At 33.3% G+C, this 14,867-nt stretch overlaps 1 protein-coding gene across 2 annotated transcripts; it reads left to right on the top strand.

Annotated features, from left to right (window-relative positions):
- The first annotated feature begins 11 nt into the window (after positions 1–11).
- Positions 12–14,473, top strand: LOC100376791 (chaperone Ric-8A-like). 2 transcript variants are annotated; one of them, XM_002739641.4, is made up of 15 exons: positions 12–346; positions 2,077–2,121; positions 2,780–2,975; positions 3,350–3,419; positions 5,848–5,926; positions 6,075–6,127; positions 6,321–6,522; positions 6,613–6,707; positions 7,337–7,508; positions 7,788–7,892; positions 10,275–10,336; positions 10,619–10,701; positions 11,116–11,260; positions 11,855–11,974; positions 13,084–14,473. In XM_002739641.4, the coding sequence occupies exons 1-15, from the start codon at positions 254–256 to the stop codon at positions 13,199–13,201; spliced, it is 1,638 nt and encodes a 545-aa protein (XP_002739687.2). In that variant the 5' UTR covers positions 12–253; the 3' UTR covers positions 13,202–14,473. The 2 variants fall into 2 exon arrangements, with proteins under 2 accessions (XP_002739687.2, XP_085355970.1); XM_085499844.1 differs by having other exon boundaries at positions 11,834–11,974.
- The last annotated feature ends 394 nt before the right edge of the window (positions 14,474–14,867 follow it).

Raw genomic sequence — 14,867 nt, 5'->3', positions numbered from 1 at the left:
AAGATGACATATCGGGTTACCATCAAGCAGGGCATCTAGTAATTATGTGACAAAAAGCAGCCCTGTTTATTATTATGGTGTTCTTGTTTTTCGATCTTTGTGCAAATACACAAAACTCTTATTTTCTGTCGTTGGCGAGGAGAGAAAAAATCGTAAGATAACATTATTGACAAATTGATCTGTCACTTAGCCATTCAAAATTTTAAGACAACGCTGAATCGGGTCGCTGTTCACAAATATTAAGTTTATTTGCATGATGGAGGACCTGGTTCGCTCTATGATATCGATGTTGGACACAGGCAATGAGGAAGACATATGTGCAAAATTCCAAGAGTTTAACAAAGAGGTAAGGTACTTTTCACATTGTCGATTGCATTTTTCAGCAAGATTGGCGTCAGTGACAGATCAACCTGTTCTGTATTATTACAATGTCTAGAACATGGTGTTCTTATATTTTTGTGATACAGTATATGAAAACGATAATATCTCCCACGAAGTGACCATTTCCTGAGATGAATGACGTCTGGAAAAACAGGCGTGGATCATCAGATAATTCTTAAATTATTTTTTTTCACATTTTCAAAAACAAAAACAATGTATGTGTTTCCTTACTATTAGATATCAAGATATATGTTTTTTTATTCTGATTGGGATATTTGGCCTTATATTAATTGCGTTGCACTTTGTTACAGCATGACACGTACTGAAACTAGTATTTATACTTTTGTATCCAAATTCTGTTATCTACCTGGGGATATTATTTCAGATCAGGGGTCCTGATCGAGTCTTCGTTAAGTGTGTTGAGACATTCAAAGACAAGATATCCTAATCAAGATGAATTTATTTTGCTTGTGGTGCAGGATATGTATCCTGACTCCGTACGTAAAATAAATTCTGGCGATTAAATACAACTTGTATGTGCTAGCTGCGAAATGCCCTAAATATCGAATATGAAACAGGCTGTGAAGTAGGCGACAAACGTTCGTATTGCATGGTGTCATTTCGCTCTTGGGAAGCGCTGGATAATGATGTCACTAATGAACATGATGCCACAGCCATATCGCTATTGTATAAACGTACCTGTACTTATTCTATTCTGGTTTCCATGGAGGTTTTCAGATGGCACTGTGTTAAGCCTCTAATAAGTTCTGCTGTTGAGTTCACAAATATGTCGATGAAAGTGAATAAGGCTGTACCAAATTCCTGTCAAGAGACCCAATTTTAAAAGATTATTATCCACAAAGATTCAATAAAGAGTGAAAAATGGCTTATTCTTCAAAAACAAACTTTTTTTTTTTTTCAAACTAGGTTCACTGAAACTTATCTACTGAGCAGAAATTAACACAAAAATTATGAGGTCTTACGGGTATTCTGCTGTATCTCAACTTTCTGAAAATTTATATATTGCCATAGTTACATGTTTAGTAACTTGCAAAGAATGCCATAATTGTGATAAGACTGTTCCTTTGGTTTCCCTTGTTGCTACTTTAATTAGCAGCGGTCGTCATGTGACATATACAACACATGTATTGTAAAATACATTGTTTACAAACAGTGCACAGTTTGACAGCCACTGCCATGTAATTTTATGACATACAAGTTTCAAAAGAAATCTCAAATATTGTAGTAGTGGAGATTTCACTGGTGTTCGTAAAACTTGGATTCACATTTTGCAAATTTTGATATAGCAAACATTCCTTGTATAAACAATGATTTAACCATTTACAATGTATAAAATAATACACATGTAGTAGTGTGCTGAGCTTTTTTGCTTTGAACACAGGAGGCCCTATAAAAATCTCATTTATACATTTATGTACTTGTATCCTGATATTATCATTGTTTGTAAAAATTTAGTTTCTGTCATATATTTTGAACATGTCATTCATTTGCATATATTTAGTATATATATCCAATTTTCAAAGAAAGTACAAATGCTGAACCTATGTCTGCTTTTGTAATTTTCAAATACAGCATTTTTTTCAGGTCACTACTATACACACTTCTGTCATACATGTAACTGTAGATGCACTAGTAATATAGTAAAATTAATATTTCAATTTTTTACTATTTTAGAATGCACGAACATTTTCATTTGATATTGACGCTGAGTACAAAAAGGTAAGAACTAATTAAAAATCAAATCAAATTCAAAACAGTGAAATGAAAGATGAAAAAAAAATTGATTTGTTGATTGATAGTTATCAAATTCATAAACAGAATATTGTAATGACAAGTAACTGTCATCTGAAGCAATGTATTAATTATAGGTTAACCTTCTCACCACCAGACTTTCTCGCCCCAAATTTGTCTGCACTTTTATTTTTCAATATTTCTGGAAATGAACCCTAATTTTGGAGCCAACTGACACAATTTGGGTAAATTTTAGTTGACTTCAAAAATTTGGCAATTTTTGTCCCAATCTTCTTAAGGAAAGTGCAGAATATAAACAGAACTATTTTTGAGTTTTTGATGAAAAGAGGGAACTGGTGGTGAAAAGGTTAATCTGAAAAGTTTGATGTAATAAGAATTGGGTCAGTAACCAATCAGAACTTGTGTTACAAGATCAGACACCAATCGGAACTCTTGTTACTGGCCAATTTTATTAAGGCGCACTCTTTAATTGGTTGATAAATGCTGTCAAGTGGAGAGCTTTATGAACTTCAACTTGCATAGATAATTGGTCAGATGTACCTAAAGTGTATTTTACACAGTAACCGAATCCTCAAAACAGTGAAATTAAATTCCAGTAAAATTTCTTTTTGTATCCTCGTTGCAGAATTTGATTAGAGGTATTATTGATAGTCTTGCCATGCCGAGGAGTAGTGAGTGCCATGCACAGTGTTTAGAAACTCTGCGAATTCTGAGTCGTGAGAAATTCAAGCTGTACACCATGGCTGAAAGAGAAGGTGTGCAGATATTACTCAGACACGCTGGTTTGGATATTGAATCAGTGCATGAAATGGAAGACAAGGGTAAGTTGAAATATACCAGTAAATGTGCATATTTTCTTTTTACTTTGCCCATAATGACAATGAAAGTCAAGGTATATTATGTTGTTGTTGTCATTAACAGTCGTTTGCTTCCACGATAACTCAAGCAACTTTTGTTAAATCTTTTTCTAACTTTATTTGGTTGAAAACAAATTACAATATATTAGTGAAAATTAGTGAAAATGTTGGTTTAATTATATTTCTGAACTGTTGTTATCAAGCTTATTTTTGATGTATCAGTAAAAGGCTTAATCCCAGTGTATCAATTTTTAACTTTCAAGTATGTTATTGGAATATTCACAAAATTGAAAATCATGTATTAGATCATGATGGCTTCTTGTTTTATTATTACACAGTGACTATAGAAGCACAAAAATGTCTTTGTAATCTAGTATTTAATAGTGACGCTGTTCAGAGAATATGTAGGTAAGTGCTGATTTGTCTTGTCTTGCTGTATTACCCGTACTCTACTTTATTTTTGTGTCAAAATACACAAACGCAGGATCCTCGGATAGATGAAAAATAAAAAAATGATCCTGGAAATTACATCAAAAACAAGGTATTGTTTTTAAACATTGCGGAAAATTCATGCACTGTATTTGTATTGTTAACAAAAATGGATTACCTTTTGATCAATGCTTTTTTACCTTGCCCGTACCATCAAAGATGGAAGGGAAAGGTATATTAAGGGAAAAATTTGTCCGGCGTTGTCGTTGTCGTCGTCGTTGTCGTCGTCGTTAATAATTGTTATTGTGTGCATGATAACTTTACTAATTCTATTCCAAACTTCATCAAACTTGGTCACCTTGTTCATCAGTATAAAGTCTTCCCTGAGTTTGAACAACAGATGTCCTGTATGAAAATATCATGCAAAAATTGAGAAAAACTGATAAAATATTTTGACTGTTTCTACTTGACTGATAACTGGTGATACACATCAAAGGTCACTGATCTCAGTGGAAATATGCATTGTTGTATGTGTTCAATGAAGCAAATGATTTATCTTGTAATAATATCCTTGGTAATGTATCTCAGAATCCCTTACTGGGTTTCAAAACCAACTCATGGAGAGATTGCACAGTCTGATACACATGTGCAAACCTACCAATAAATCTTTACAGAAAACAAGATGTCAGAAAATCAGTATAAGCACTCCTATGAACTGGGTGCCAAACTTTGATCAAGATCTGAAGCTAATAGAAAATCTGTTTAGTTCACAGTTATCAAATCAAAAACAATACATAAAAAGCAAAACATTTCATCCACATTTTAAAAAGAAAATTGTTCTAAAATATATGTATTCTGTATTTGACAAACAGTTCATTCGACAAATGAAAACTCACAGGAGTATGTTTCAGCTATTAGAACAGAATGATAGAGTTTTTATAATACTAGTTTAAAAACTCACTTCAAACAAAGATTGCAGTGTTTGAAGATGTAGGTTCTCAGGAGGCAACAGTACTGTTGACTTTTCCCTCCACTGGACACCAACTAACTATTTAAGTTGATTTGCATACAAAGCAGAGCTTGCAACATGATAGCTATTCATAAAGGGTGTTTTTTTTTTACTTTTCATATAATACAGTAGTCACACAATGAGGCAGTTCATATTTGTCTCAGTGAATCATTAATTTTTGACAGACACCTGTACAAAATACTTGGACAAAAGCCAGCTAAGATTTTCTGTTATCTTGCATGTTTTATGAATCTATTCACGTCTAAATGCAGCACTTTTTTTTTGCAATGAGGCATTTGTTTTTATACTAAAATATCTGAATTACTTTGAATAAAGCTGGAAATTATGTCCCTTAAAATAATTAAACAAATAAGGCACAAATGTTTTTGTAAGATATTTACATCTTTAAAGGACATTCGGTAGACTGATTCCCCACTGTTAGTTCAACCCCAAAACTTTTTTTGTATTCAAAATTAATTATGACAATGTATATTTATATTGAAACAAACTATGTTAAAGGGAATTATATTATATTACAAAAGGCAAGGTCACCAGAGTTCAACTATGTTATTGTTTTAAATTTGTGTCGGTCAAGAAAGTAATTTGAGCATCATTTAAATATTCACTACCGAAAAAAAATGTGTATGCGTATTCTATAATTTGTTTTGCGTCCATGATACTGCCTGTGAAGCTCATTATTTTTATAAAAGTTTGATGTTTTTAATGAAAACAAGTCATTGAAAATGACACAGTCCCCCCCCCCCCCTCCGGGGGGGGGGGGTCGTGAGCGTGTCCTTGAAACTTGAGTTCCAAGTGGCGTATACAACAGATTGTTTATTTACATCAAAACACTGCATGTGCATATGTCCCAGATAAAGTACTAGGCACATGCAAAGAATGAACGGAATCGGTCCAAGGGATTCTGAGATATGACTCTGGACGGACGCACGGACGGAGACCGAATTATAAGTCCCCGTTTTCGGACTTCGTCCGAATGGGGACTAATAACAACAATAAAATCCATGCAATAATAAAGTATTATTTTTCATCCTTTTATGGCCATTGTCAACATTTGTCACGTGCTATGAAATAGTCTTGTTCAAAACTTGCTTGTTTTCATCCAAGATGATCTAATTAGTAGTGTTTATTAGTGCAACAGTAACATCAAATTTGCTCCGAACAGATGGACACACTGACAAACTCAACTCAAATTAATAGAATTTACAGACTGTGAAAAATTCACATGTAATGCTAGATGAAAGATACTTAAAATATACTTAAAATATACCACCAACATGCTGTTTCAATAAAAAATAAATTCCACAACTAGTAATGAAATTGGAAATACTGTGGATTTCAAAAATAACTTATTTTGTATCTACATGTGTGACTTTTCAGCTCAGATAGCACCTGTGTTGAAGCAGTCATAGCGAGAATGAAACTGTATAAAGGCACAGATATAAACGCAGATATTAAGGTACAAGTAACTTGATTGGCTTTTTATAGCTCTTCTTGTCATATAACCATTTGCTTGCCTAATAGAGTACCAGGTAATTGTAATTAATCCCAAAAGCTTATACATCTAGACTGTTTGACTAATTAATTCAATTGTTATTTCTTTTTAGTTCTTTGACATGAGGCTATTGTTCCTGTTAACTGCTTTGTGTTCCCACATCAGGTAAGATTCCTAGTTGTTTTGTTTGTGCAATTTGATCAACTAGAATAAGATTATTTTAATTACAAACACAATAGCTGATGCACATATTGTATTTTTTGCATTGTATTCTTGTTATCTGAGTTTTGTTGGTACATATTTTGCACATAGTTTTTTGGTTTCAGTGTTTCAACTTTGGTTTGATTCCATCTCTTAGGCCACGTTTTGGTAACTATGTTGCAGCACTTTTATTGCTCTTAGAGACATTAGAATCCACAACTCAGAGCGATGATTGTAGTGAAACAGACAACGAAACGATCTACCACATGATGAGTGACAGAGATGCAAACTTAGCAATGGAGGTGCTAAAGACGCTATTCAATGTATCCATGGGAGCAAAAAGAGGAGAATTAGATGAGGTAATAAAAGTATTTCTTTGAAGTTTCATTAGAAGACATTCTCCTTTGAAAATTGACATAAACATCTTATTTTATGTAACTTCATGACAGGAAGAAGAAACTTTGTATGTTCAGCTTGGAGGAATATGTAGAGCACTGTTACTAAGCAAAACATCCACTGATGAGAAGACTGAAGAGCTTCAAAGGTATAGATCAACACTTCTGTTAGGTGTGTTGTTTGGTGATGTTGGACACAGTGTGACTTATGTCCCAAGTGGTGGTGGTGATGTAGTTCAACCTATGACTCTAATGTTGTTGACCAAGTTTGCCCATGACTCAAGTGTTTTTAGGATGGTTTGACGTATGAACCAATTTTTGGGGTGGTTTGACTTGTAACAAGTGTTTGACCTACACCCCAAGTATTGTTGAATGTAGTTTGAAATAAAGTAAAATAAAGTGAACAGTGAAGATGCAGTGGATTTGTTTTCATAATACCTTGTACAGTCCAATACTCTCCTAATGTTGTGTATATGTACTATAGCCTTATTTTTCATTTGATTTTCATACATGAAACCTGTACAAAATGTAAAATTTGGTCACTATAAAACATTGCCAATATGCTTTTAATGTGTTGAATAATTTCAGATTTTTTTTGAACTTTTATGTCACTGCTGTAGTAAAATTGTATAAAATAAACACACCAATCAGTGTGTACCGGTACTTCGTTGACCAGCTACCTTGCTACCCAATCAGTGGGCACGTCAGTGTGTAAGTATATGAGGAAGAAAGCCATCCATGAAACACAAAAACTTACCACATGCATTTGTTTTTACAGCCATACAGTGAATCTACTGACCAATATGCCAAACTGCTGTATCCAGGAATTGACTCCTGAGTGCCCTGATGAGGGCGCTGCTGGTGGAAAGATGGTACATGAAATATACCTTGGTCGCAACATTGATGCCGGCATTGTTCTGAAGCAGTTTCTAGAGAAACGGCTTGAAAGGGTAGGTATTTTAATAGTCTTAGCTAGAGTGCCTAATAATATTATCAGTATGTATTTCAACAAATAATGGGAAATATTTTTTTTTTTTTATAATCATATTTAACTGTGCTACTGTAATATACATGTATGTATGTTTTCCATATATTTAAATTAACTTTCTTGTAAGTTGCATCTGTGCCAAAGATGAAAGAAATTCGCCATTGTTGTCGGGCGAAGGGAAGCACATTGTGTTTGATACATCATGTTCAATAATTAATTAGCGTGTACTCTGTCTATACAGGGTGGTAAAGGTTGTCGTTTAGTAGAAAGTCTCACACCGATACTGAGTGCCTTGCATGCAATTTGTAAAGCAAATAAAAGTATCAGGAAACATCTGAGAAATGAGGTGAGTTCACTTACAGCAATTTATCAACTTGAAAATTAACAGGGGGAATGCTTAATTTTTGACTCCCGTGTGCGAAGCACAAAAAGGGAGTCTTTGCAGTTAGTGTGTCTGTGTGTGTGTCTGTTCCACTGATATCTCAAGAATCATAGATTGATTTTTGATGAAATTTGGTGCATAGATGCTCAGGGCCAATGCGCAGATTTGATTAGGTTTTGGTAAAAATCCATGCATATTAATTATCTAATTTGCATGATAATTAGCTGATTTTTAGCTGTTCCTTGACTGTTCCACTGATATCTAAAGAACCACTCATTGGATTTTGATGAAACTTGGCACATAGATGCTCCAAACTAATGCGCAGATTTGATTTATAGTTTTGGGTAAAAATCTGTGCAATATTAATTACCTAATTTGCATAATGATTAATCAATTTTCGGCTTTTCCACTGATATCTCAAGTACTAATCATCATATTTCAATAAAACTTGGTACATAGATGTCATAGGACACTGCACAAACCTGATATTTTTTAGGGTAATATGAGTACATATTAAATACCTAATTTGCATAATATATTAATTTTCAGCTTTTGATATTTCAAGTAGTAATCATCACATTTCAATAAAACTTGGTACATAGATATCATAGGACACTGCACAGACCTGATAGTTTTTAGGGTAATATCAGTAGATATTAATTACCTAATTTGCATAATTAATTAATTTCCAGCTTTTGATATTTCAAGTAGTAATTGTCACATTTCAATTAAACTTGGTACATAGATGTCATAGGACATTGCACAGACCTGATAGTTTTTAGGGTAATATGAGTACATATTAATTACCTAATTTGCATAATTAATTAATTTTCAGTTTTTGGTATTTCAAGTAGTAATCATCACATTTCAATGAAATTTGGTACATAGATGTCATAGGACACTGCACAGACCTGATACTTTTTAGGGTAATATGAGTACATATTAAATACCTAATTTGCATAATATATTAATTTTCAGCTTTTGATATTTCAAGTAGTAATCATCACATTTCAATAAAACTTGGTACATAGATATCATAGGACACTGCACAGACCTGATAGTTTTTAGGGTAATATCAGTATATATTAATTACCTAATTTGCATAATTAATTAATTTTCAGCTTTAAAAAAAATTGATATTTCAAGTAGTAATCATTACATTTCAATGACACTTGGTACATAGATGTCATAGGACACTGCACAGAACTGATAGTTTTTAGGGTAATATCAGTACATATTAATTACCTAATTTGCGTAATTAATTAATTTTCAGCTTTTGATATATCAAGTAGTATCATATTTCAATGAGACTTGCTGCATAGATCTTCTAGGATTATGCAGAGACCTGATTAGTTTTAATTTGATATTAATTACCTAATTTGCATAATGTCCTACTGATATATAAAGAACCACAAATCGAATTTTAATGAAACTTTTAAAGAAAACTATGCAGAAACCCAATTAGTTTTTGGTAAATATTTATGCTTATTTATCACCTAATTAACATAATTAATTAACACTGATATCTCAATTACTGATCATCACATTGAATAAAATTTGGTACATAAATGCTCTAGGACAATAGACAGGCCTGATTAATTTTGGGTTAAAATTTGTTCATATTAATTCTCTAATTAGCATAATAATTCATAATTTTTTTGTTCTGTTCTGTTCATACTAGTTACCTGATTTACATAATTAGTTTTCAGCTTTTCCATCAATATATCATGTACAAGTAATTTTGAATTTGAATTTATAATGTGTCTTCAATACTCTCAGCACACGGGAGTTCTTTCTAAGCTTTCTTTGATTAGCCTATTGGTTTGGTGGTCCTACTGTCGCCATCGTTTTTCCTTCACTTTTATCAGTGCAGGGTTATTTTTCTAGACAAGATACGTAATATCTGCCATAATTTCACTGTTATCCTGAGAAAACAGTCAAGTGTGCACAAAGACAATATGGTGATCATATCAACTGGAAGCTGACGCAACCCATGCATACTTGGCGGTGTTAGCAAGATTATTATTATTATACATTTTGTTTGTGCTTTTAATAGTAATTTTAATGAGAGATTACAGGCCAAAATGGCAATGAAAAACATTTTTTGTACTGTGTGGTCGTTTGCGTGAATGTCTTGATCCCATCACACACTATAAGACTTCAGCATCCCATCTAAACAAAAGAAAGTGTTTGATTGTGATGTCTATAAAATGGAACGCATCAATGTGTGTGGCGTAGTGCTGATACATTTTAGAACATGCATTGATACAGCTTTATACAGAATGACAATTTCTTCGTTTTTGGTGCTAGATGTATACTAATAAATTATTTTGTCTGTCATAATAGATTTTACCTCCTCTCAGGGATGCATCTAAATTACCAGAAGAGGGAGAAACAATTAGAAACAGGTAAGTTGTGTGAAGCACTGCACAGTCACACAATTGTGATTTAATGTTAACACACAAAACAATGTTTTAATGTCAAACCAAGTGGAACTGTTCATAATTTGGGTCTTCAGTGATGACTCATTGTTATTATATGAGGGAAAAAAACACCTATAAAATTGGGAACTCGATCAGGTGTTGAAATTTGAATGGCTATTATGTTTTTCACAAAAATGGTGAAATGTGTTAGGAAATGGTCAAGGACAACTGAAATACTGTATTTGCTTGTTTTTTTCATGGTTGTAGGCTTGTTAGATTAATGACAAACCCTTCCACTGATGTAAAAGATTTAGTTGCTGACTTACTTTTTGTTCTCTGTAAAGAAAATGGTAAGTAAAACCAAAAGTTTTTTCATAGCTTGCTACCCTGACGTGATTTAAACAAAAATTTAAATGACCAATGACTTCACAAATACATATCATTATACATTGTGTAACACTTTAATATGCACATGCATTTGACTCAATTCAAGATGGCTGAATCATACGTGTCCACTTTAAAGCTAAAAATGTGTCAAAATCAAGCATTTCCAACAACATCACTTTGATTCCGGAACTTAGGTCAAATCAAAATTTGCATATACAAAATATAGCATGTCAAGTTCTGATTCAAAATGACTGACATGTTTCAGTTTTATTTGAGGTTGCACAACATATGTTATGTCAATCACTTGTTGATCTATACTACTCAACAGATGAGTTCTTTTTCAAAAGTTAACAGATAGAGACTTGTATCTTTTGCAGTTGATCGACTAGTAAAGTACACTGGGTATGGTAACGCAGCTGGGTTGTTATGCCAACTAGGATTGATGGCTGGTGGTCATGGTGATGGGGACTATAGCACTGATGAAGAGAGTGATACAGAAGAATATTTGGAAGTCAGAAATAAGTAAGTCTATTGTATATCTTTACATCTATCTGTTTAAATAAAGTAAATACTTTTTAAAAATTCTATATTATTGTAAGCCTTTTTCACATGTGTGTTTCTATTTGAGATGAACTTAAAATATATGCAGCTTTGAAATTTCTAATCACATTGGAGTGTAAGAAAGCAGTCTTTAGACTACATGTAACATTCAAATGCATGGATCACTTCGATAATTCTTTATTATTGCAAGACTAAATGTCTGTTGTCATTATTTCTTAATAATCTCTGTTAATGGCAGTTTTCTTTATACTTATAATGTTACCAGTAATGAAGGTTTAAGTTTTCTTATAAAGATATCCTGGGAACCAGGGACTGCATTAACTCCTTATTCTGCTTCCTGGATTCCAAATGTTGGAGAGGTTGGCCCACTTTAGTACAAAATGAGATTTGCACACAGAATATGAAAATGCCTGCATGATACCAATTTGGAACATAGCATCTCATAGTTTTTCACTGAATGTTGTTTGTCACTCATCCCCTTCTGTCTGTAGTGTAATCTTATATGTAACCTAACATGTTAAATTTTCACTGGAGTTCACACCACTCCTCTTGCAGGATCAATCCTATTACTGGGCGTGTAGAGGAGGATAAACCAGACCCCACTGAAGGATGGACAGAAGAACAAAAAGAATTTCATGCCAATCAGCTGGCTAATATGTTTGATAAATTATCAAGGTGAATTTCATTGATTGTGCTCAATATTTAAACTGTTTGTTTGATTCAACAGGGACTTGTATCTCAGACATGCATGGACCGATTTCATTCAAACTTAACACATACATCATACATAATATTATACATATGCACATCAATTTGCTTCACGACCTGATTCAAGATGCCGAATGGCGGCCATTTCTGTACTGAAATCAAGCATTTCTGGCATTCCAGAACTGGATCTTGGCTGTTTACAGATGGATTTTGTTCAAGCTTGGTACATATATTGAACATTATGGGACCTTGATCCACTTCATTTTGTTTTCAGATCGGGTTCAAAATGCCATATCTCGGAGATGCTTTGACTGATTATGTTCAAATTTTATACATGTATATTCATTATACCGGTACATCATATAATTTTTTTGTACTAAAAAGTCATCAAAAATCAATCATTTCTGGCATTCCTGAACCAGATCTTTGTTTTTTAAGGATGGATTTTGTTGGAACTTGCTACATACATTGGACATTATTGGTCCTTGATGCACATCATTTTTTTTTTTTTTTGTAGATCTTATTCAAAATGGCTGACTGGCGGCCATTCTGTTTTAATGGATGCGATCCTAGAGCCATATCTCTGACATGATTTGACTGATTATGTTAAAATTTTATTTAATCATTATACATCATGTCAGAGATATACAGTTCTACTCAAAATAGCCGACTGGTGGTCATTTTGTTTTAATTATTAGAGCAATATCTCTCAATATGGACAAGTACTCGTTTGAAGATTAGATACAAGATGTAAATAATTTTAATGTTAAAAAATCATCATAATTAAACATCAGCTTCTGAATCCTTATCTTTGACATGTTTATATTCCAGCTATATTACTATAAACAAAACTGTATATCTTAAAAATTTGACAACTAACAGGGACTGTGCCATACATTGCTTGTTTTTACAAGATTTGTGCACAGGCCTTTGTATACCCAAACATCATGGTATATGGTAGGTTAGAGTGAATTAGAATTTTGGATTTTTCTTCCAATAGTCATAAATTATATTACAGATCAGCTACCATTATGAAAAAAGTTTTGTCCAATAAATAAATGTGTTTTCTTTAACAGAGAGGGTGTTATACAACCGATGAAAGTAGGACCAGATGGTAGACCCGTACCAATAGAAGAAGCTGTACACCAGATTGAATTACCAGCAGAGAGTAGTGATCTCAGTGATGTTGACTAGGTTATCCCCATGGCGATGCAATCCATTTCACTTATTTTACTGGCATGCGCACACAAATATATGTAGGTTTCAAATACATTTTTTTTTTGAATACCTTTATGTGCAATTTTAGAATGTTTCGAAATTGCATTATGGGAAATGTCAGACAGTTGCATCGAACAGCAACGAACAACTTTGATAATTTAATTTGTGCTGTATTTTATCAGCTGTAATACGTACAATGATCACAATGGCGGACATAACCGGCTTGTATTATAGTTGATTGTAGACTGGCCCAGCCTTGGAAATTGTAGAATTCTTAGTTCGATGCGAAATTACCATTACTGGTCTATTCCAAGGCAGCTTACAATATTTATCACCTCAAGAATGCAGTGACAACTATAGAGGGCACGTCAGTATTGACCAGTCATGGATTTATCATATACAACAATAAAATTGCCACGAAGGGGCCAGTCCAAGTTGATTGGTGCATTGTGCTGTGTGAATCAAATACTGTGATTCAGATAGAACCCTTCTCTCCCCCTCCCCCCAATTTCTACTGGCTGTAGTAAATTGTGTTAATATTAAAAAACATGTTAAAATATCTGCCACTATAGATACAAATGTCAGTGAAACTAAAATGCTCTGTAAATTCCATGTACTTAGATTTATGTTGCCGAGACTGTAAAATGAGTTCATTACTTTCAGATTTATTTAATTTAAAGCATCTATATGTTTTCTGTAACAAAAGCTATGAAAGGGGACAGTATTATGACAGCCCATAGAGAAATCCTTCAGTAATTAATTTCAGATCTACGTTTTTTGAAGCATTACAGTTTGCAAGTATTTTATTTCCAAATTTCATTCTGATGCAATCTGTGTTTCACAAGTGTAACGCATTGAGAGAAAGCATGACTCATTGGCGCTAATTACTACCAAAGGCCTTATCAATATGATACTAGCAGTTGAGCGTTTTTTCATCATTTTTATTTTGCCCAATCTGGATATACTTTAAATGCATAAAAATGTATCGAATGATACAAAGTTTGTGTACTTTTTACTAGTTCTTCAGAAATCTGGAATTCAAAATACAGGTATTGTTTAGTTAGAGTATTAAACAGTCTCTTAATATTTGCTGGGATTGACGGCTTGGTAAATGTGCTTGGGAGATTTGGTCCAGTGGTGAGGGATTTGCTTTTTATAGCAATTTGTATCTTCAGTCATTTATTTATTCTGGCATGTGCAATATTCTCTCCCATGTTAAACATTAAATTTTTAGTAAAGAAAATCTCAGTTATGTGTTCATTTGTTTCTTCATTATTACGACGGTATTCAAACACTGCTTGTAATTTTCACAAGCCGTAAACATATGCTTGATGTCATATTTACTCTATTAGAAAAGCATATCCAATGGAGGGCATACAATCGGTAAACCATACATTAAAATATTATTTTTGACGATATGTGATTTACCGGTATATAAGCGCAAACAACTGCAGTAATGCCAATGCAGTGAATGTGTGTTACTGGTATACACCTATGGTGGATTATATCCCTACAGGTATATTGATTCACAACCAATTCACATTCGTCCAAAGACACTTTTGTCCCATTGCCTTTGGTAAGCCTTATCGTCCTGTACAGTTTCTACGTACCTTGTGCTATATTATCTTTATGTGTGACTTTA

The sequence above is a fragment of the Saccoglossus kowalevskii genome, chromosome 1 (assembly GCF_978046115.1).
Source record: "Saccoglossus kowalevskii chromosome 1, keSacKowa6.1, whole genome shotgun sequence".
In the NCBI taxonomy this organism is placed as follows: domain Eukaryota; kingdom Metazoa; phylum Hemichordata; class Enteropneusta; family Harrimaniidae; genus Saccoglossus; species Saccoglossus kowalevskii.
This window is presented reverse-complemented; position numbering and strand designations above follow the sequence as displayed.

Coding starts and splice junctions, on each gene's coding strand:
- LOC100376791 (XM_085499844.1), top strand. CDS start 254: ATGATGGAGGACCTGGTTCGCTCTATGATATCGATGTTGGACACAGGC. Junction 2,976..3,349: donor GCATGAAATGGAAGACAAGG/GTAAGTTGAAAT, acceptor ATTATTACACAG/TGACTATAGAAGCACAAAAA. Junction 7,509..7,787: donor TAGAGAAACGGCTTGAAAGG/GTAGGTATTTTA, acceptor CTGTCTATACAG/GGTGGTAAAGGTTGTCGTTT.